The 22029-nt window shown below is 47.2% G+C and overlaps 2 protein-coding genes across 2 annotated transcripts; both read left to right on the top strand.

Annotated features, from left to right (window-relative positions):
• On the top strand, positions 1 to 1719 carry LOC129589486 (uncharacterized). The gene has a single exon (XM_055484262.1). It carries the CDS (start codon positions 1 to 3, stop codon positions 1717 to 1719), a length of 1719 nt encoding a protein of 572 aa, XP_055340237.1.
• Positions 1720 to 17309: 15590 nt separating this feature from the next.
• LOC129589470 (uncharacterized) lies at positions 17310 to 22023 on the top strand. The gene is made up of 5 exons (XM_055484248.1): positions 17310 to 17844; positions 18094 to 19631; positions 19923 to 20176; positions 20249 to 21133; positions 21694 to 22023. The coding sequence occupies exons 2-5, from the start codon at positions 19604 to 19606 to the stop codon at positions 21907 to 21909; spliced, it is 1383 nt and encodes a 460-aa protein (XP_055340223.1). The 5' UTR covers positions 17310 to 17844; positions 18094 to 19603; the 3' UTR covers positions 21910 to 22023.
• The last annotated feature ends 6 nt before the right edge of the window (positions 22024 to 22029 follow it).

Genomic DNA, 22029 nt, shown 5'->3' with positions numbered 1-22029 from the left:
ATGGACAAAGAGATCATCGAACCGACATCGAATAGTAGTCAGGGGAGCCGTAGCTCTCACGGGTCACAGCAAGGCGCACATAACCCGTACAAAAAAGACTTGTACCCGTACTCGCGTCCAGTTGGACATGATCGAAACACTCGAGCACCGAAAGTCCCCGTGAAGAAAGATTCACGTGGGTCGGAAGCGACATATCAGAAGGCACTCGGAGCAGTGTCAGCTCAGGAGAGCTCCAGTGATGATCTGAAACGATCTCCCGCGTCTGCGGCGGGAAACAACGAGGTGAACCAGGAGGTCACCAAAGAAGGAACGAGCTCGGAACGAGCTGCAGAGATGGATCTGACATCGCAAAACGACATAACCGACCAGGATAAGAAGGAGAACCTGGTTAAAAACGATCTCACCGAGCAGCTAAAGATCACATCAGATGACCTCAACGAACTTAGGATAGATGATCTCACACTTGGAGATGAAACAACAACTGAGGACATCTTCGAGAGTCCAATGGCATCTGATGAGATGACGTCTAATCGCGGAAATGAAGAATCATACTTCACTGAAGATGAGATGACATTGAATATGTCATTCAAAACCGCGATGAAGGAAGCTGATCGAGCTCAGGGATTGACACCTTTTGAGGACATCCCCGAAAGTCTGATTGAAAGGAATCAGACGGGAAAGATCGTCAATGTACGATCCCCATCTCCGAACAGCCCCACTTCCAGCCTGAAACGACGAGTCAGAGAACTTGAGACTTCATTGGAAGAAAAGGAAGCTCAAGTCATTAAGAAGAAACAAGAATATCAGAATAAAGTGGGATCGCTACAGACGCGTATATACGAACTGGAACAGCAACAGGCTGTCCTTGAGAATACGGCGGAAGAGTGGAAAGTTCGATATCAACGCCAAGTACAGATCGCGGAAGAGTCGGTGAAAATAGCCGATGATAGGGAGATGGAAGGCTACATAGCTGTGAACGAACTTAACGAGAGCATGTCCGAAGAGACAGCTGAAAGGTCACGGCACATAGCCGAATTGAAGGATCAGTGCGATGAACTTCGCAAAAAGGCAGATGAAGCTGAAGCGAAGCGAGATGAGTATGCAAACAAACTAGCGGAAGCGACTAAACGATTGACAGCGGTGAACAAGGATATATTCAAGCTCAGGGATGACCTGAAGCTCAAAGATGAGAATATCGAAACTCTCCAAAAAGAATCGGCAGATCATCAGAAACGAGCTGATGATGCCGTTAAAGTGGCACATGATCTGCGCGATCTTTTAGCTACCGAAGGACAACGACTAAAAGATGAGATCAGGCAGGTCACTGAGGAGAACGCACAGCTCAAAGAAGCTGGCGAGAAGGCGGCCGAATGGGGCCAAAGATGGGAAGATGAAGCACGACGACTAGATACGAAGGTGACAAAAGTCGAAGTGGAGAGCAAAGAACATCAGAAAAAGATCCGTGAGCTAACAGACGAGAACATAAAGCTCAACACGGAGCTGGTCGATATGACGCAAACGGTGATGACTCACCAAGATGAAGTCACCCGATCGAGAACTCATCTGAAATCGGCAGCTGATGCGTATGCTCAACTGGAACAGCAAATGAATCAGCTAATCGACCAGAATAAAGCGAGAGAGACAGACGAAAAGGAGTTAAATGCGGAGACGATTCAGCGGCAGAATTTCGCCCATATGCTCAAGCAGGAGCGAGATTAGCTGCAAACGGAAAACGAGTAGCTCAACATCAGGATTAAACGTCTCGAAGACGAGAACAAGGGCCTGAAAGTGACAAATAAACACAGGGAAGAGCTAATTCTGCAAGCAGGAAGTGGAAAAAGGAATACGGCTGATACGCCCCCGCCTAGCTACAGTAAGGCACAAGAAGCGGGCGGGAGCTTCCACTTTGAGATGCCGCTACGAACGGGCGGCGGCACAGGAGGTTTCAAAGCGGAAAAAGATGGGGAAACTTCGGATAAAAGAAACCCGTCGGGCAGTCACCAACACCACTCGAGCTTCGATGACCCCTCACAGTTCCAACAGCCCATCGAAACGGTAGTTAAAGATAGTGCCAACCAAGATGCACGATCTCCCCGACACGAACATGATGGCAGATATTTCGGAGGACACCGAAACGACCGAAATGATAGAAACGAACGCAACCAACGAGACGATCGAAATGAAGATCGAGGGCAACGGGAATTTAACAGATCCATCAGGAACATGGGCCGTAAAACCGATCTTACGACCTTTGATGGTAACCGAGATGCGGTAGGCGGATGGATCCGGCTGGTTAAAGAAACACAGCGGACATATGATTTAACTGACGATCAGATACTCATCGATATCGCCAGCGCCGTTAGAGGACCAGCGAAGATCTGGTTCGATAGCGAAAGGGATATTGAAGAAGCCGAAGAAGAAGTATACACAGTTACAGAATGGCTGAACAAGTTCAAAGATGAGTTTGGAGATCGAAACGAGGAAGTCCTTGGCCTACGTGAAGCCATGAACAGGAAATTCAAACCTGGAAAAGAGACGCTTGAACAGTTTTACCAAGCGATCATGAAGTTCAAGGCTAAGAAAGCCATCACCGAATTGCAAGCAGTTGCATTCCTCATCGACGGATGCAGAGTCGATAATGATCTATATAAGGCGCTGAAAACGAAGGGGTTCAGAACGCCAACGGAGATCAAGGACTTCTTCAGATCATGGGCAGCTGGCGAAGATAAATACAAGGTGGTCGAAGGTCAACGTAATCAACCGGATTACGTGACCATCCGCTCGGGACAGGTCGAGATGGCACAGAGGCAATATGCAGCCACACCGTCTCCAGTGGATTATCAGACGAGATCGCCATCCCCAACTCGCAAGGAGATGACTTTCATCGATAGTCAAACCGGACAGCCGATCTCATATGCCATGGTCGCTGCGATACAAGCGCAGGCGCAGGCAAGGCCAATGGCCCTGGCAAATGTTATGCCGAATCCCCTGAAGGGAGGGGGCCCCCAAATGCAAGGAAGGCCCAACTACGGAAATGGAAACGGAAACGGAAATTGGAATGGTGGCCAACGAAATGGAAACTTTAACCGAAATTAGGGGCAGGGCAACTATCAGCCCAATAACCGACAAGGGAACTACCAACAGAATCGTGGCAACTATCAGCAGCCGCAGGGTTCCCGAACGGAATGGAAATTCGGTCAAATTGATGGATGGATCGCCCAGGGCGTGCAGCTGTGCCAAAATTGTGGATTCGGTAACCACGATGCACAGAACTGCATGTTCGCTGGTATGCCACCAAACCGGAACCCGAACTTGTTCGCCACCCGAGAGTGGGAACGGCTGCGAGCCCAAGGCGGCTGGCGCCAAGCAGTAGCGAACGGCTACGACCTGGTTGCGAGATGGGCCGCGTTCAAACAAGGGAACGGTGGCGGCGCCGGCCAGGGCAATGGAAATGGTGGCGGCGGCGGATATAACGGCGGAGGAAGAGGTGGCTTCCGCGGAAGAAGTCGCGGCAATGGACGCGGCGGATATGGCAACCGGAACGGCGGCGGCAACGGACGCGCCGATAATAACGACGGCGGCGGCGCGAACGGCGCTGGCCAGAGAAATGAACAAGTCCAGCAGCGGCAGCAGGTGCTGGATCAGGGAAACGGCCAAGATCAGTAGGTGCCGGTGAGCCTACTGATCCCCCGCAACCGAAACCACCGGATAAAGGAGGAACGCAGAATCGGACTGCAAAAGAGATGGCTAATAAGATGCCATCATCAGTGGGCAAAGTACCACAGCCACAGAATCGGACTGTAGGCGAGACGGCTAATAAGATGCCGTCATATCAGCTGAAAGAGATGGTTCATAAGATGCCATCACAAGTGGACAAAAGGCCACTTCCGCAGAATGTTACTGCGAAGTCACCACAGAATGGTACTGTGAGTGAGATGGCTCAAAAGATGCCACCACAGGTGAAGAAAGGACCACCTGCGCAGAATGGAACTGCGAAACCACAGCAGAATGGTACTGCTGATGATCAGTTGATAAATAAAGGAAAATGTAGTGCCGAAAAGCTAAAAGAACGGCGCGCTCAACGTAACGAGATCATTCGAAAGGCGAACTTGAAGAAGAAACTGGAAGAAAAAGAGACGAATGATCAACATTCCAGATTCCGAGAATTCCTACTTAAACAGAATGCGGAGATGAAAACGAAGTTCGGGAATTGTCCGGAAGATGAAGATGATACGGTACTAAAACAAAGGTGGTTAGAACAGAACGCCACAGTGGGCAGCAAAGATGAAAAACCACTTCCTATAAGGAAAGCACCAGCGAGAGATCGTGGAGCAAGTGCTAACGCTAAAAGCGACGACCAAAAGATCGTTGCAACAGGTCAGGCAAAGGAACCGACGCTGCGAAAAGTGCAGCTGAAAGAGAGCGAACAAGTACAACAGATCTCCGATGACTCATTGGATGATGCAGAGATGCTGCAGCGGATGCAAGACTGGCAAAAGGTGACATATCGACCTCATGGGAACCACGGCATGTGGATACCTGTCTCGCCGAAAGCATCTCAGAAAGCGAGGATGTCGAAAGAAGATTCCTGGAAAATGCAGCAGCTGCGAACGCAATTCGAGAGAAAACGTCTGGAGGAGCTGGTTACTGGGAAACCAGCCCAAGGGTCAATGAACCCCGCCCCAGTGTTCAACGAGATGGAATATAAGAGGACACTTGCTGATCAGAAACGAAATGTTCCCTCAGCTGATAAACCGCCAAATTACGGAGAAAAAGTTCCGTTGCAGAAGTTGCCAGATGGTGGATTTTCCATGAAACGCACTGAAAGGTCACGGGACTTAACCGAAGCACTACAGAAAGATGCTAATGATAAGTCGCCAGCTCGAACAGATGGGATGTCTTCGCAAACTGATCCGAACAAAACGAACAATGAGGTATCTGCGAAGGTGATCGATTGGATGACCCAAAAGGGATATGAGATGGTCACATACGAGAGATCACCGGATCAGCTGAACGATAGCGAAGAAGATGAGATGAAACGGGCTGACCAGATCACAGATGAGATCATCGAGCATCTGCGTGATAAACCAGATGAGGTGACACTGTATCAGACCATTTCTGAGGTGATCAAAGATCACTCAGAAGTTGCGAAGGAGCAACTAAACGAAGTTGAAAAGATCGTTAAAGATGATAAAGCTGCAAAGGAAAAGGGGTGTGAGATGATACAAAGCTTAAAAGATGGAAAGAAGAGACAATTTTACGATATCCGAACTGATGTCCCACATAGGATCGATCATCTGAGCTCGATACTGAAGAAGAACAGTACCTTAGCGAACGGGCAGGTGTCTTCTTCAGCAGTTGATATGGATCCGGGACCTGTATCGCTTATCCCAGTTAAATGTACCGTTCGTACGCTCAAAGTACAAAATGGATCGAAGCATAATTTGCCGAAAAGGATCGAAGCGTACACACATGAGGTGAAAATTGGCGACATAAAGGTCTTGGCGATGTTGGATACCGGTGCGGAAACATCCCTGATCAGTCGACCGTTTTGCGAAAAGAACGGACTTCACGTCTTACCGCTGCCACCAGATCGATTGGTGCGAATTAATGGAATCAGCGGAACATCAGGCTTTAACGTGACGCATTACTGCGTAGCACCAGTGACACTGCGAAAACGAACCAGTCAACACTCCTTCTATGTAAGACCAAAGACAGATGATGTACAAGTCTTATTGGGACATGATTTTTTGGCGACAAAGTTCGTCCTGATCGATAATCATGGGGAGGAGGAAGTTGAAGATGAGCCGAAATCAGCTGTCAAAGTACAAGCTGGAAAGGTCACTGGACTTGCAAAAGCAGCTAAAACGGATCAAAAGGCTATCCCAGTACCAGAGGCACCGGGAAAGCAGATGATGAACCAACGAAGGGGAGGTTCACCTGCTCAGCTGTCGATAATTGAACAAATGGCAGCCATCCAAAAAGAGATCGCGACCCGATTGGGGAGGTCATCAGTTAAACCGAAAGAACGGGCAAACGTCGTTCTCCCAGTACCAGAGGCACAGGGAACGACGAAAGATGACAAAAAAGTAGCGGATAAAGATGTTATCCCAGTACCAGAGGCACTGGGAATGAACGATGAAACGCCGTTAACAATGGAGCAGATCGCAGCCATACAAAAGGAAGCAGCTGCTGAATCGAAACGATCTCTCGTACCGGGAATGGAGTGGGCAAAGTCTATCCCAGTACCAGAGGCACTGGGAATAAAAGTCGCCAAAGTATGGGACGACAAGAAGTTCGAAAAGGAACTAGACGCTCCGAAAAAGATGACACAAGATGAGCAGATACTCTTAAGTGAGATACGAGATGGAGCGATTGAACAGCTGAGAGATCATCGAACCGAAAAACAACCGGAGATCATCGAAATCTCATCTGACAAGGATAAAAGGACACCGGATCACGGTTTTTGGAATACGGAAATCGACGACAGCAACAACCCATTCGCTTGCCTCGATAAAATGACACTGGAAGAACGTATTAGCAGTTGTCATCACGGTTACAATGAGAACCCGTGTCGAGTGCAACCTCAAGGGAGATGTGAGGAATGTCGTCGAGATGCTTGTTAAGATGATCTCAGAGATTGGCCAAGCTGCAATGCGGCAATCGAAGAGACGAAAAACCATGTCCAGAAGGAAGCGAAAAGTATTAGTAGAACAAACTCAATGTTGAATCAGCACATCGAACGCTACCATTGGCAGCGATATAAGGAATGGCTATCCTGCGTTCGGAACTTCATCATAACAAGGGGGAGATCATTGCTTCATTTGGATAACAGCGTCGATAGCTTGATTGCGAACTTAGGGAGATCGGACCCGAACGTCAAGCAACTCCGATCGAAACTCGATCGAGAAATAAATGAAGTATTTGATGAAGGAATCATGTGGGAAAATGCAAGAACCGATCTTTTCTGGGACTTTCGTGTTAATCACCTCTATAAGGGAGAAGGAACAACGATCATCTTCCCAACCGGACTCGGCAAACCAGTATATGAGCTGTTCGAAATGTTCTATAAGGCGCTGGAGAGAGGAAATGAAAAATCCTTTGAAAAGTATTGGAAAAAGTTGGAAGCGGAATTCCCTCCACTGCCAGATACCGATATACTTGAACTGAAAGTATATCGAAAACAAAGAGAAGTTGGATCAGCTGGTTACACGGTCAAGAAAAAGGTGACCTTCGCACCAGTTCCAGATGGAGCTGAATACCCTCAACGAGGGGATGATAAATGGTGTATGTAAGAGATGACTCCTAACAACGAACTCCTCGCTGAAGACTTGAATGCAAATTGCGTTTTCATTGGGACTAAAAGACCCATCGGATATGAGGAAGTTGGAGATGAGGAGATGATCGTAACAGATGAAGAGAGATCACCAACAGCATTCGAGATCTCGCAGATGATCTCAGAAAAGGGAGCGATGTGGAAAAAGTTCCAAGAGGAGCTCGAAAGGATCTCAGCAGGGCAACAAAACCCAGTAACAGAAGCAAAAGAAGATGGAAATATACTCGATACTGGTGAGGAAGGCCCACCGGTCGAGATTAACAGATTGATGAGCTTGGAAGAGATCGATCAGCTCGAAGGGACAGTTCCAGATGATCGGAGATCGAACTCCGATGAACAAAGGTCATCACCGAAAGTGCGAGTAACGCGCAGTCATCCGAGAATCGCAGCGAAATATGGAATCAAGGCAAAAGAAACGGGCAAACCCCTGCTCAAAAATCCGAAAACGAAAAAACTTAGCGATTCTCAGGACGACGAAGGTGACCTTTCATCTGAGGGAGATGGAGTTGATGAGCGGCCACTTGATAAGAGCGCTGCAGCTGACGATGAGAGCAGTGACTCAGATTCAGATTGGACAAGCTCGAGTGACAACTCAACAACTTCAGAAGACTCAGGTGTAAACGATCTCTCAGAACAAGAGGATCTCCTCGATCTCGACGAAGATGACGAAGTTGATGAAGAAAAGGAACAGGACATTAGAGTGAGAAGAACGAAGGTGCAAAGGATGAAATTGAACAGAGAGACGATAAGAGTCTATAGCGATCAACGGATTGTTTTAAAACCATCCGTTTGTACCCGTGTAAAAGTTAGAATGGGGAAATTCGTACCAGCTAAAGAGAAGCTGATGTTTACACCCGTTTTCCAAGTGGAAACTGATGTTCAACCGTTAGCAGGAGTGACCGATCATAGAGGAAGGCACTTTGATCTGGTCATCGCTAACCACAGCATTAAACGGCAAGTTGTTAAGAAGGGTCAGTTCCTTGGCTATGTTGAGCCATACGATCATATGGAGAACGTCCAGATCAATAGTGGCACAGTAAAGAACGTGCTTTTTGATCCCGAAGTGGATGACACAACGAAAGCCGAGCTGACAAAGATCATCGGAAATCTGAAACTCGGACCTGATCTCACACAAGCTCAGAAAAACGATGTGTATAATGCATTCTGGGAGTTCTGGAAGGTGCTTCCCACATCGAAAAAACCGTATGGCGATGTAAAGGGGATCACCCATGTAATTGACACGGGAGGTGCGAAACCAGTAAAATGCAATCCCGCCAGAACGAGCTGGACAGGTCGCGAGTTCATCACGAAGCATATCGAAGAGATGCTGGCGCAGGACGTCATTGAGCCATCAGATGCCGACTGGAGTTTTCCAGTCGTGCTGGCTGCGAAAAAGAATGGTGACGGAACCATGGGCACAAGATTCTGCGTCAATTACATCATGTTGAACAAGCTAACGAAGAAAAATAACTACCCGCTACCGAATCCGGATGAGTTGCTAGATGCATGTGCAGGTAACAAATACTACGGGAAGATGGATCTGCAAAGTGGATTCTGGCAGATACCGATGGATCCGGATTCGATCAACAAAACGACATTTGTGACTCAAGATGACATGTATCGGTTTAAACGAATGCCATTCGGAGTTTGCAATGGACCTGCAACGTTTCAACTGTGCATGGACAAAGTCCTATCCAAGGCAAAGCGAAAGGGCTGCGTCTTTGGATACATCGACGATGTCATTTTGCCGGAAAACTTGGAGATTTTCCTGCAGAATATGAGGAATGTCCTTCAAAGCTTGGTTGAAGCAGGTTTTACCATCAAACCGACGAAATGCGAATTTGGAATGCGGCAGATGGGATTCCTGGGTCACATACTCAGTGAAGATGGAGTTCGCATGGATCCCGAAAAGATCACCGCAGTATCAGAATTTAAGCGACCCCAGACTGAACGACAGCTGAGATCATTCCTCGGATTAGCAAACTACTATCGGAAGTTCATAGCTGGATATGCACAGCAGACCTGTCACTTGTATGAGCTGCTGCGAAACGACAAGCATGTACGAAAAGACTGGACCGAAGTTCATACGAAGGAGTTTGAAAATTTGAAAAAGTTGCTATGCAAAGGTCCAGTCTTAGCGAAGTTCGATCCAGCTAAGCCAACGGTAATTGAATGTGACGCGAGCAAAGAAGGGATTGGAGCAGTACTATCACAAGAAGGTCATCCAATTGCCTATGCGAGCCGCGTCTTACATGGAGCTGAACGGAATTACGGTGTAACCGAATGGGAGTGTCTGGCGGTCGTGTTCGCCGTCAGAAAGTTCAAATCGTACATCGATTACTCCGAGTTCACCGTACGAACGGATCATCAGGCATTAACGAATTTGCTGAGATCAGAAACGAATAAAGTTGGCATGAATCCGCGACTCACGAGATGGGCGATGGCGTTACAAGGTCATCAGTTCAAAATCGAGTACAAACCGGGAAAGTACTGCGATAATGCGGATGCATTATCGAGGGCACCAATCGAAGGCCCAACATGCCATGATGAAGAATTCGATGAAATTCCGAACTTCGAAGATATTAAAAAAGAGTATGACATAAAGGAACCGGCAGTCGAAGTGTGGCAACTCTTCGTACAGATGGCCGAAGAGCGAGAGAAGCGAGTAAAAGATGATCCGGCTACGGCGAATGAGCCGGCTGAATCAACGATTAACGTTAACCGTGTACGAGCTCTAACTGAATGCCCGATCAAACTGCTGAGATTCCCTAAAAAGAAGGATAACCGCCATAAACCGTTACCACGATGCAAAGTCATCACTGACTGGAACGATCTCAGCACCGCAACTGTTCGCATCGTCAACTTGCAAGGAGATGAGGAAGAAGAGGATGACTCGAACTTGCAGCTTCGAAATAAGCAGCTGAAAGATCCTCACCTCGCAATGATCATCGATGAACTCGAACATTTAGCAGATGCCCAAACGAGATCGAAGTTCGAAGTTCATTACCAGCTGTGGAACGGAATTTTGTATCGAATAAAAGATAATAAAGGGAGATTAGAAAGGTCATACGTCGTACCACTGTCGATGAGACGAGCGATTATCCATGCGCTGCATGATGAGAAAGCAGCAGGTCATCTTAAATACGAAAAGACGCTAGCAGCAATAAGACTGCGATACTATTGGGACAGAATGAGTACGGACGTTAAGAATTATATACTCGCATGCCAAGGATGTCAGTTCACCAAGACACCGAGGAAATGCCCACCTGGAAAACTGCAAGAGATCAAAGTGGGACATCCTTTCTTCCGAGTATACGCCGATCTGAAAGGACCTTTATTACCGACAAAGAAACGAGGATACAAATACATAGCGGTGTTCATCGACCAGCTGACGAAATATGTGATAGCAGTACCGATGAAGACGGCGACAGCGAAGGAATTCGCCAAAGTCTTCGTAAAACATGTGATATTGGTACATGGAGCACCGCATATCTTACATACGGATCGCGGAAGGCACTTCACAGCGGAAGTCTTATCGAAAGTCACCAACGTGTTCAAAATCAAACACACGTTCGGAACGGCATATCACCCTGAAGGCCAGGGCCAAGTCGAACGGCAGATGCAGATCATCGGAGATGGACTGGCACAGTATATGAAAGCAGGAAATGAGCGAAAATTCAACAAATACCTCCCGTACGTGGTCTCAGGCATGAACAGAGTGGTACATGCCACAACTGGCTATTCAGCATACTACATGCTACATGGAAGAGAGATGACTATGCCGGAGGATGTGGTGACAAAAACGAACTTACCAGATGATTATGGTACTCCAGACGAATGGGTGGAGACCATGAAAAAGAATCTGACATTCGCTGAGGAAGTTGCCAGATGCAACATAAAAGATGCATATGAAAAGAACGCTGAGATCTATAACAAGAAGAAATCGGAACCGAACTTTAAAATCGGCGACTTCGTACTTATTCGACTCCCCAAAGATACGAAACAAGGGAAAAAGGAAGTTCAATCGGATTTCAAGAAGAAGTACGATAAGGTTTGGAAAATTCTCAGCTTTCCGCGACCGAATGAGGTCGAAGTCATCGAAATGAACCCGATAAAGGAAGCCGACTTGAAAGTCGTTTCCATCGATCGATTAAAGCCATGGCATCCACCTTTAACGGAAGAACGAGAGGACAATGAAGGAGTATCAGAGCGTGAACCACGATCTGCTACCGGAGTAGATGAGATGGAGACCGAGGCAGACCGCGGTCCAAAAGAAGCTTTTGAACCACGATCCGCTACCGATGGTATTAACAACGCAGAGCGCGCTTCTTTCAAACCACGCTCAACGATACCTCAATCATCAGAAGATATAGCAGAGACGAAGAAAAAGAAACGAGGAAGATCGAAGAAACAGGATAAGGACTTTGAAACAGCAGTAACTATCAAGTTGAGCGAACAAGCTGGCAACTTAGCGGAAGCCGCCGAACCGGCAAATAACGATGGTGATGTCACCGTAGCAGATCGTACTTTGAAACAGTCTTTCAAACCACGCACTGCTACCAACGTTAATAATCAGCAGAAAGATGCTGAACTAGCAGATCGTGCTTCTCCAGAAGACTTGACTCATCAGTCTTCTTTCAAACCACGCACTGCTACCGATCAGCAGAAGGATGCTGACATGGCAGTTGAAAACGATGAGGTAGCAGATCGTTTCAAACCACGCTCTGCTGCCACCGATAGGCAACAGCAGCTCGAAGCAGTGAGAGCAACAGCTGCACAGTTGGCAAGCGATATCGCCGCTGCTATCGAGCAAAGGAAGGTCAAAAAGACCAAGTCGAAACCCACTCCTACGGAATTCCTAACGCGACAAGGAGCTGATGAAGATGCCGCCGATACGGGACTCCTTGATCGGATAACTAAAGGGCGCAAAAACACAAAATAAGATTAAAAAACGGCGTTACAACGATATGAGCAGGAGTTGGGAAGGAGTAAAGGTTGACAACAGACATCGCTGTTGCCACCATCGAAATCAGCTAAGACTAGCGGCGGCAGGTCAAAAACCGATGTAACTTCCCAAGAAGAAGGTGTAATTGTGGAAGAAAAATCGAAAGATGATGAGACGGACTCGGCTCCCACCCAGAGAAGTGAACCGAAATGGACGAAGTCATCATCAAGTTCAATTCCGAAGCTTTCAATTGATGAAAAGGAATCTGCTATGAACCCGACCGATTCGGCAGACAATTCAGATACTGGGGAAAAGTCAAAAGATCGAGAACGATCCCTATATATCGACTCATCTTAGTTAAGAGTAGCTACGGTACATTTGGCCGGCTCTCTAAATAAGGCAGAAGAGATGGATTGTGCGACGCAATTAACTTTACCAGGGAGGCAAGCTGAGATGAGCTTGAAAGCCGATTGAAAAATGGCTAAGATCCTCCATGACTTATGCTGAATTAACTGTACCAGATGATGTCGCACATCCACGATCAGAAAGATGATCTTACCAGGGAGGAAGCGAACTAACTTCGCTTATCTATATGACGTCCCTCCATGACTTAAACCGGATCTCATTATAAAGTCGTACAATTGATACGCATCTATTCCAAAACTGAAGCAGTATTCCTAAGACGTACATTCGATACGCACCTTATTCCTACAAGCGGATGTGATGAAAGTCGCACGAAGCTGCGCAATATGCTCAAGATGGAGCGGAATGGGCCAAAGAGATGTGGAAAACGGTGGACAGGACCAGTGACCTACGCGAGTCAATGGAGGATCCTAGTCTACATGTTTCATTTAACTGCTTCTGTTGATCTGTTATAACTGTTGATCTGTTTATATGGAATAGTATTTTTATACAGATCTCTTTATTTCACATTGTGCATTTGGAATCATGTGATATAAGAAGGAATAAGAGAATTTGATGTTTTTTTTTTACGAGAGCGCGCACAGACCACCTTCGGAGCGGAATGGAATGGATCAAGCTTCGACGGAGCTCAGCCTCCCACCCAGAGGCATGTGAGGCGATGGCTCCCTTGCGTCCACCTGCGTGACGCTACTGGCGCTACGGGAGTGCTTCGTTGCACTACTCCGTGGGGAATTGCCGTCTGTGACGCAGCGCTTCTCTGATTGGTCGGCTACTGCCGTTCATTGTGTTCACTGCTGCGCAGTGCATTAGAGTTGTCGAGAGCAGGTGGAATTTGGCTCTCTGAGTTGACTGAATGTCAGAGTGTTGGTTTTCACGATAGAGAACGTTAATAAAGTGTATAACGTAGACTGGATATCGTGCGTTGTGCATTTCTTCCTCTAACACGTCACGTTCTACACTACACGGAGTCCTGTCAGTCTGGGCTTCCGTCCTGGACTCATTCTTGGTCCACGGTTATAGTGCTTTTGCGGATAGAACTATATTCGCGTAAATGTCTGAAACTGAGTTTTTTGTTCTCTAAGAATGAATTAGTGGAAGCCGTGAACAAGCCAAGTAGTCAAGTACGTTCTGATTGTGCTCAGTTGACTCAGTTCAGCATAGTCAGAATGTAGCAGGGCGTAGCGTGTCATGGTATGCTCTATGGCTTGGCACTGAGTCCAGCCACGGAAAGTTTGCGTTGAATTTCTGTGAGGATCTGTTGTTTACGAGTTACGAGTATCAACTTTGTGGCCTTCCTGTCTACTCGTAAAATTCGTGTCGCTCTTCAACATATGATGGTTTTCGTCCCACTTCAATGCATCAGTACGTAGTATATTTTATTTATTCTTAAGGCTAGTAAGAAATTCCAGCTAGCACGACGTCGGTTGCTCTAATACCGCTGTGGAGATGGCCGAGGGAATCTACCAACCAAACAGCGTCGACGTGCTCGGCGGCGACGGACTCGTTCGCTACGGGCGGGTAGAGGACGTAACTGACAACGGGATCTTCGTGGACTTCTTCTGCGACAACCAGCGACGGCAGTTCTTCACATTCGACAGCGATGTCTTTCTTCCCAACAACTCGAGAGGCCTTTCCATTGTAGGTGTCGCTAGCGAATGTAACGATACTACCATCCCGGTCGAAGTACTGATGCGTGACGAGCCCGGGTCGCCGTGGATCTGGTATCCTGGTGAAATGCTGGTGGCCGGGTGCGGTCCGCTGGTACATGTCCTTCATGTGGTGGCAGTTCGGTGGGGAAGTGTGCGGCCCCGCATAGATATTATCCATTTCGATCGAATCCGTGAAAGATCGTCTAGCGGTGAAGGACAACCGATGTCCGCGTTCTCGCGGAAGGAAACTGGCGTTGTCCCAGTTCGCGTTGGAAATGCGACGTTTACAAAGCATGCTGTACAGCTTCCGCCCGGCTACACTGACATCCCAATTGACGCACTGCGACAACAATTGAACAACGAAATAGGCAGTCTACTGAGTAAGTGGTCGGTGGTATTGACGGCTGTTGTCGATGGACATCTGTGGCTCATTCGGCGCTGCCATGCCCCAGTACCAGAGGAAACATTTCCTTTCGACACTATCGTAAGTGGGAAAAACGTAACTATACAGCCGTTAGTGATGCAAGAGGTTCGAACGGTTTTTTTCGACGAACACAATTGTCGTTGATCATCACAAAGAAAACCTAAGAAAATCTAAGACACCTGAGAAAAGCTAGAACCTAAAAACTTAAGAAAAGTAAGAAAACCAAGAATCCTAAGCAAATCTAAATAAACCTATGGAACCTGAAAAGTAGAGTCGTTTAGCATATAAGCTGGAATTGCTGGCGGGTCGACCGTTTCTGTTCGACAATATGTGGTCTACGATTTCGGCTTTTCAGGTGGATCAGATCAGTGGGGTGCTCCGCGGAAGGTCTCCATACTGGTTTCTTATTTCCAGACCTGCGATCCCGGACACAGAAAATGCAAATCTGTTGCCAACGGAATTGTGGCTGGACTTCTTCTCCCATCTGAACACATTCACGCAGACCAAGCTGCGCGCGGTGTGCCCACTGTGGAGGGACATCTTATCTTCTCCGTTATTGGCTGGCACGCTTCATGTAACAATGTCGGCTAACCACAGGCACGTCATGTGTCAGCAAATTCTCTACACACTAGTATCGCCCATCTGTCAGTGTTTGACTGGTTCCACGAAACGCATCATCGTTGACAATCGGAAGGGATGGATCCGAGATGACCTTGTCATCTTTAAAGTGCTGGACATGATCCGTTGTATTGCTCAGCATAAACCCGGCGTTCGACTGGACACCATCTATTTGGTGGGGTTGCGTTGCGCTTTCGGTATTGGTAGCCGCCGCGGGTTTCCCAGCTGTTGGCTTCACCGGTCTGCGGTGGTTGCAGCCGGTGACGACAGCGGATACGACCACGAGCTGCGTCTGGAGGATTTCCTCGCCGTGTGCCGCAGTGTACCGTGTGAAGCCCTGCACTGGATCGACTCCGAGATCCAGCTGAACGATAGAGACTTCTGGTACAGTGTCCCCAGCAAGGAAATAAGAGCTAAGGTATCTCTGTGTCGTATGCCGATCAGTGCGTTGGAAATTGCGATGTGGGAGGCATTCGAGAAGGATTTTCCGGAGCCCACGCCGGAGGAGCTGCGACAGCTGGCTGATTGGCTAACCAGTATGCGTGATGCTGGTCGTCGCGCCATCTCTGCCTGCGAGGTAAGCGCAGCAGTTAACTGGTTGTTACAGTCAGTCTTCTCTCGGGTCAAAACGTAACGTACTTAAAGCAGCCGCAACGTTACTGTGTAGTAGCTAGACAAAAATGCTGTTTAAGGAAAGTGAAGAGGAACGGGCTTCTCCATAGATACGGAATTTGCGACCCATGAAGTGTACCGGTTCACTAACAGCAGGGAAAAAATTCCCAGAGTTTCATGCAGCCACTGAAGAATGAATTTTTGTCGGTACAATTATGGTGCCTCTCAGTCAGAGCGAAGATAAATACTGTGGCTGTTTTTTAATGTTTAAATTTTGTTTAACTATATGTCTGAAGTAGTGTGCAGCGGTTGTAATTTTTGCTAGATGGGTGCATCTTCGTACGATTTTCAGTTTTCTAGTCTCATATTGTTCGAGACTGATATGCATATGGTATATTGTTTGCTGCAGTTGCTCTGCGCGACACAGACAGCTGATCCGCGTCCAGCGCTGCATTACCGCGGGAAAAAATGGTGTTTTGATGGGTTGCAGGATTTTCGCGTGGAGAATCTGTCGCAGATTACTTTGTTTATTCTGATTGCAAAATACGTGAACAACTACGAGTACGACTGGTAGACGATGTAAAGCCAGCAGGTATTTTCCAGCGATCCGTACAAAAATATATTTTCCTACGGTAGTTTTCTTAAAGGATATGTTTTTTATGTAATGTACTGGTAATGTACATACGTACAACGGTTTCCGCCAGGAAAATTCTTGTTTTTTATTAGCCGACGTTCTAATAAACCGAGCTGTTGTTTTAACTTTGAATGGATAGATTAGTTTTTTTCTTCGTGGATTCTCCTTTTATTACTGCTCTGACTGACTAAAAGGTCAATGCTAACATTATAAACCGAGTGCAATAAAGAAAGTCGTTAACCGGCGTCCAACTTCACCAATCCTCTTTTTCGTTAGTACCGTAAATGATAGAGATGCTATATTCCGACATGCACTTTTTGTGCATAGTAAGGCAACACGTCAATGACAGCAGAATTAGAACGGTAAGGTAATGGCGGCGGCAAAGGCAAGGTGAAGTTGAAATAGGCAAAGTGAAAAGGCAAAAGCAAAGGGAAGGGAAAGGTAATCCTACCCCCAGTTGTATTGAGTGGAAGGCTTGAATCCGGCAAGTGTGAAAATATTCTTTAACGCTACAACTACAAGGCAGGTTGCGAAGCCGGTGTTGTATGTACAAGTTACAACTACAAACTGTAAACGCTCTGCGTTCCTTATCTCTATAAATCTTGTGCAATCGGCTGATAACGAGTTGCAGCGTGCAAGCAATTCCGCTGCAAGTGTGCAACTCCGGCTTTCCACAACGCTGTCAGTAAAGCCTGAGAATCGCGGTGGTACTTCGTGAAATATCTCTCAGTCTCTCACCCTTCCTTGCGCTTACAGTAACATTTCCACAGAACACTTTTATCCACAAGTCCATTTGGGCATTTTGTTGCCACAAATGCTAACAATATGGAGGAATATTCTGGTACCATGGTCTGGTGTAGATATTGCACAGTCGACGAAGCCCATAAAACCACGCTGAACTGCCCTTGCGATTATGCCTACGTGGATTTCCTAGGAAAAGGCCAGTGCGGAATGGGAAGAGGTCGCTGCGGAGTGTTGTACAAAGGCCGAGTGGTACAACGCAGCACAGCACTGGATGGAGACGATACCGTGGCGATTAAAATCATCGAGCTGCCGGGAAGCGGCGGAAACTGTTTGAGTACTAACGCCTGGGCGAGCTGGTGTAGCAGATTTAGACGCCTTGTCCGTTTACAGCATGATAATGTGATGATGTACCATAAAGTCACCATCGAAAAAACCAGTGCTGCGATCACCGTCACACTGGTAATGGATTTATACAATTTCGATACGGTGAAATCTGGATGAAAGTCTTTACTGAATTTAATTTAAAAATGTGGGAAATTCATTTTATATATGTTATCATATGTTATAGAAGTATACGTTACGTTAAATAATCGCCATGTATTTTATCTTCTTCGTCATATTTATAAGAAGATGTTAACAAAAGTTCACGTTTACGAATGTTTTTCAAATCCTTCAATATTTTTTAAATGTTAATTTTTGTGTTTATAGATTTGGCTTCGGTTGTACATCAAAGTTCTCTCGATTATAAGACAGCTATCAACTATGCTGGCCAAATTGCCGACGGACTGAGTTATTTGCACCGGGATGAAATTGCATTTACGCACGGACATCTTAACCCGAAAAATATGTGGATAAATTCCACAGGGAATGAAAGCAGAGTCGTGATTGGTGGTCTGGATAATTTTCTAGACACCCAACAAGAAAGCACCAACAGTGCTGACGTTCGAGAAGCAGGTGGAGCATACCAGTACATGTCTCCTGAATTGGCACGCTGCACTAGTGGCGTTCCACTCCCCGGAGAAGCAGTTGGACGAGAAACCGACATTTGGAGTTTGGGCTGCATTATTGTGGATTTAATGGATTGCGTTTTAGACGGACGGGAGAAACGGCTTGTTAAGACGCCGGGAAGCGTGAAAAATACGAACAACATGTCGGAGACGGAATACATGACCGCGGTAATGGACGGATGGATGCCGTACATTGACGAGTCCATCCCGACCGATTTGGCGCATTGCATTCTGCTTTGCTTCGATGACAAACCAGACAGGATAAAAGCCGATGAATTATTACAAAAGCTGCGAATTATTAAGGATATTTCGCAGGATAAGAGTGCCATATTCGTGTAACGTTAAAGCAATTTTCTGGATGGCTAACGCTGACGGATTGACTTTCGATGAGGTTTCGTGAGATATTCAGCAACACTTCTCCACCACGTTGCCGCCGAGTAGTTCTACACATTTTGGGATACCTTTACAAAATTAATGTGCAGAACGAAATCGATTTCTCCAGTCGGCATAACTGCGAACGAAAAAAATACATAATTGGGTCTTATTGTTCCTGCCATGTACGGAACTGTTCTTTACCAGGGCACTTTGGCCGGCTCCAAATTAACGGGTTTTCGTAACCGACAGATAGCAATAAATGGCTCTGAATTAAGAAAGCCATCGCTTCGCTAAGTTCGATTACAACGCTGACTGATTACAACGCTGAATACAAGTAGTTACTATCTCAGTGAAATAGCCGTGACCAAAGCGTAGCATCTCTTTTATATCCGGGAGCTTTGTATAGCGTATAATCGTATTCGTTTCAAAACATCCTCGTCACTTCTAGTGGTGTACAGGCTCCTGCTAAATTTATCGATGTGCAACACTCTTAAAACCTTCATGTTCCCGTAACCGCGGTCGCTTGACTACGACTGGGAACAGTCAACCAGTGGCTGGAATTTCACACCAACGTCGTCACAGTTACAACGTGCAATTACGTGCTGGTGTCAAGTGACAAACGGACACCGTCAATGGCGAAGAATGGGGAGGATTCCGCTGTGGTTGTGGAAGTCCGTGGTGGCGATGGAGTGCTCCAGTGCGGCAGTGTGGTGGCCGTGTCCAGCAACGGACTCATCGTGGATTTTCGATGCGCGGACCGACGAAAGGAATGGGTTCCCTTTGATCAGGCTTTTTTGTCCGTACCTTCTGAGTCTTCTTAGTCTCAGCATCGACCGATGCGCTCTGGATTTTATGGTGATCCAGGTAACCATGATAAAACATCCTGCTGACATGTATTTGTGACACGAAGTAACGGCTTGGCACGCATTAATTCACATTGGATTTACATCGCATTTTTCCATTCTGTATCAGCTTCGTGGATGGACGATCGGTTGGGTTTGGCATCTTTTTAGTTCAGAATGTTTTTTGTAGCTTATTCTTTATTTTTTATCAGTACAGCAGAAGTGGTGCAGAGAAAGTCCTTTCTTGTGACGAAAAGAACGGGATTTCTTCAAAACCATCAGGATAATATCTTTATGAGGCTGATGGTTGCAGAAATCGCGAATCCTGTGGAGGTGCTGATGCAGCGCAGTCCGTCGGAGCCGTGGACATGGCAGCCGGCGACCCTCCTCGTCCATGATCGGCAGTACGGCCAGTTCGGTCTGGCCGTCATCTACTTGTCCAGCGGCGACGTCAGAAGCATCGTTCGCCTCGACCGTATCCGACACCCGAATGTCATGGCTCCCTGGTCCTGGAAACTGCACGAAATACCGGAATCAGGCTACGTGAAGGACAATCTTCAGTTTTATGTACATTAGTTATGCGATTACTGTGCCAGAAGGGAATTATTGGTTTGTTACATTTATTTCTTGTTTTTTCAGAATGAATCGGTGCTCCGGCCTTTGGCAGCGGAGACAACAAGCGCTTGTTCCACGAAGGACAAGAAGCCAAGGCCCGCGGGCGATTATCTGGCCACGAAAAAATGGTGGAAGGTTTTCCTGGCCTGTTGCGGCCGCTCTACATCACCAGCGCCGAAAAGTATGGTGCCTGCTCCTGGTAGAGCATTTCGCCTCCTTCCCATGGAGATCCTGACGGAGACCCTGCAGTGTCTGCCGACCGTTGACCAGTGCCGGTTGCGCGCGGTGTGCACCGTCTGGAACCGTCTACTCAAATCGACCGCCGTTCAAAGTCTGCTGCACATCGAGTTCCCATCCAAAAGCGATTTAGATGGTCCGTGCTCGGTGTACATCGCTGTGGCCTGTGCACATCGCTGCTGGAGTAATCGCGTGGTGGCCGTTAAGGGTTCGCCAGTCCAGGGTGATTCCCAGGAGAAACTCCGACTGAACGAGTTGCCCTTGTGTGATGGACGCTTTCTGCACACGCTGATCGAAGGAGCCGTCGAGAAGTTCCCGCACGACCTGGTGTTGCAGAACATTAACTGTCAGTATGTTCTGGAAGATACTGCCGTGGATTACATCCTTACACTCCAGCGCGTATTTGACCAGCTGGCAGCGGTTTGTCACACGCTGACCGTCAAGAACTTCACTTGCGAGATCTTCCAGTCGGTTCAGGATGTCCGGCTGCCGATCACCATACATATCCCGTTCGGACGGATGCGCCGCGACTGGCGTCCGACGGTCGTTGACTGGTGGGAGATGATTGAGAAAGGCTGTCCACTGCTGGATGAGGAGCAGAAACGGGTGGTGTTCTGCGCGATCTGGAAGCGGAAATTGCATTCCGTCAAGATTCGGTCGTTACTTAGGAAGGTACAGTGATAGATAAAGCAGTGGCGCGCCATTTCGTACACGGCAGTTTCGGAATCGTCGCCAAGTCGAACAAACACGGTATTCACTCGTCGCGAAGTGGAGCTAGTGTTTGCCTTAACTGCCATAGGTTCCTAGTAGGGTCTTCTAGAATTCTTTAATTTCGTTAACGATTCCCCGTTTTCGATCAATTGATTAGGGCTGTTTACGTTTTCCGGCTGTTACTAGGGTTTCCCGATTCTCTTAGGTTGTTCTTAGTCGTCTTAGTTTACGAAAGTTTTTATGTTTATTGAGCGTTTCTTCGCGCCACGGCTGAGAAACCTATGGCTCAAGTAACCAAGGTACCTAAGAAAACTAAGAAATTGAAGAAAACTCAACAAAACTAAAGACGGTTTAGCAAAACGCTAGTACGACTTCGTGACGAGTCGACATCCTGCCTATTCGACGTAGAATAGTTTTCGTCGACGAAAGTGGAGAGTCAAAGCGTACAACGCATTCCCAGCGGCGCTGCTTGCCACATATGTTTGACATACCGGGTGTTTGACGGGTGTAACGCTTGGCAGATTATCCGTGCGCGGCAGACGAACGACCCCCGAAAGGGTGTCACATATTTGAAGCCGTTTCCGACAGGAGAGAATGCCCTGGATTTCGTCGATGTGAACCGGCTGACACGACTGACGGCGTATCTCCTGTATTGTGCCATAACCAACACGCCATTCACCTGCAATGTCACCTGGCCCACTGCGTTGCTTCCTTCCATCCCGCGGACCTCTAACTAGAAGCAGCTAAGGGAAACCGGCGGACTTTTATTGAACTAACTTTCATTAACTTGTTACTTGTAATGAATTCGTGTCATGTCAATTTAAATCTAACATTCTCAATCGCTAACAGCGCACAGC

This window comes from Paramacrobiotus metropolitanus, unplaced genomic scaffold, assembly GCF_019649055.1.
Source record: "Paramacrobiotus metropolitanus isolate TYO unplaced genomic scaffold, Prichtersi_v1.0 Parri_scaffold0000035, whole genome shotgun sequence".
Taxonomy (NCBI): domain Eukaryota; kingdom Metazoa; phylum Tardigrada; class Eutardigrada; order Parachela; family Macrobiotidae; genus Paramacrobiotus; species Paramacrobiotus metropolitanus.
The sequence above is the reverse complement of the archived record's forward strand: the minus strand, read 5'-3'. Positions and strand labels throughout refer to the sequence as shown.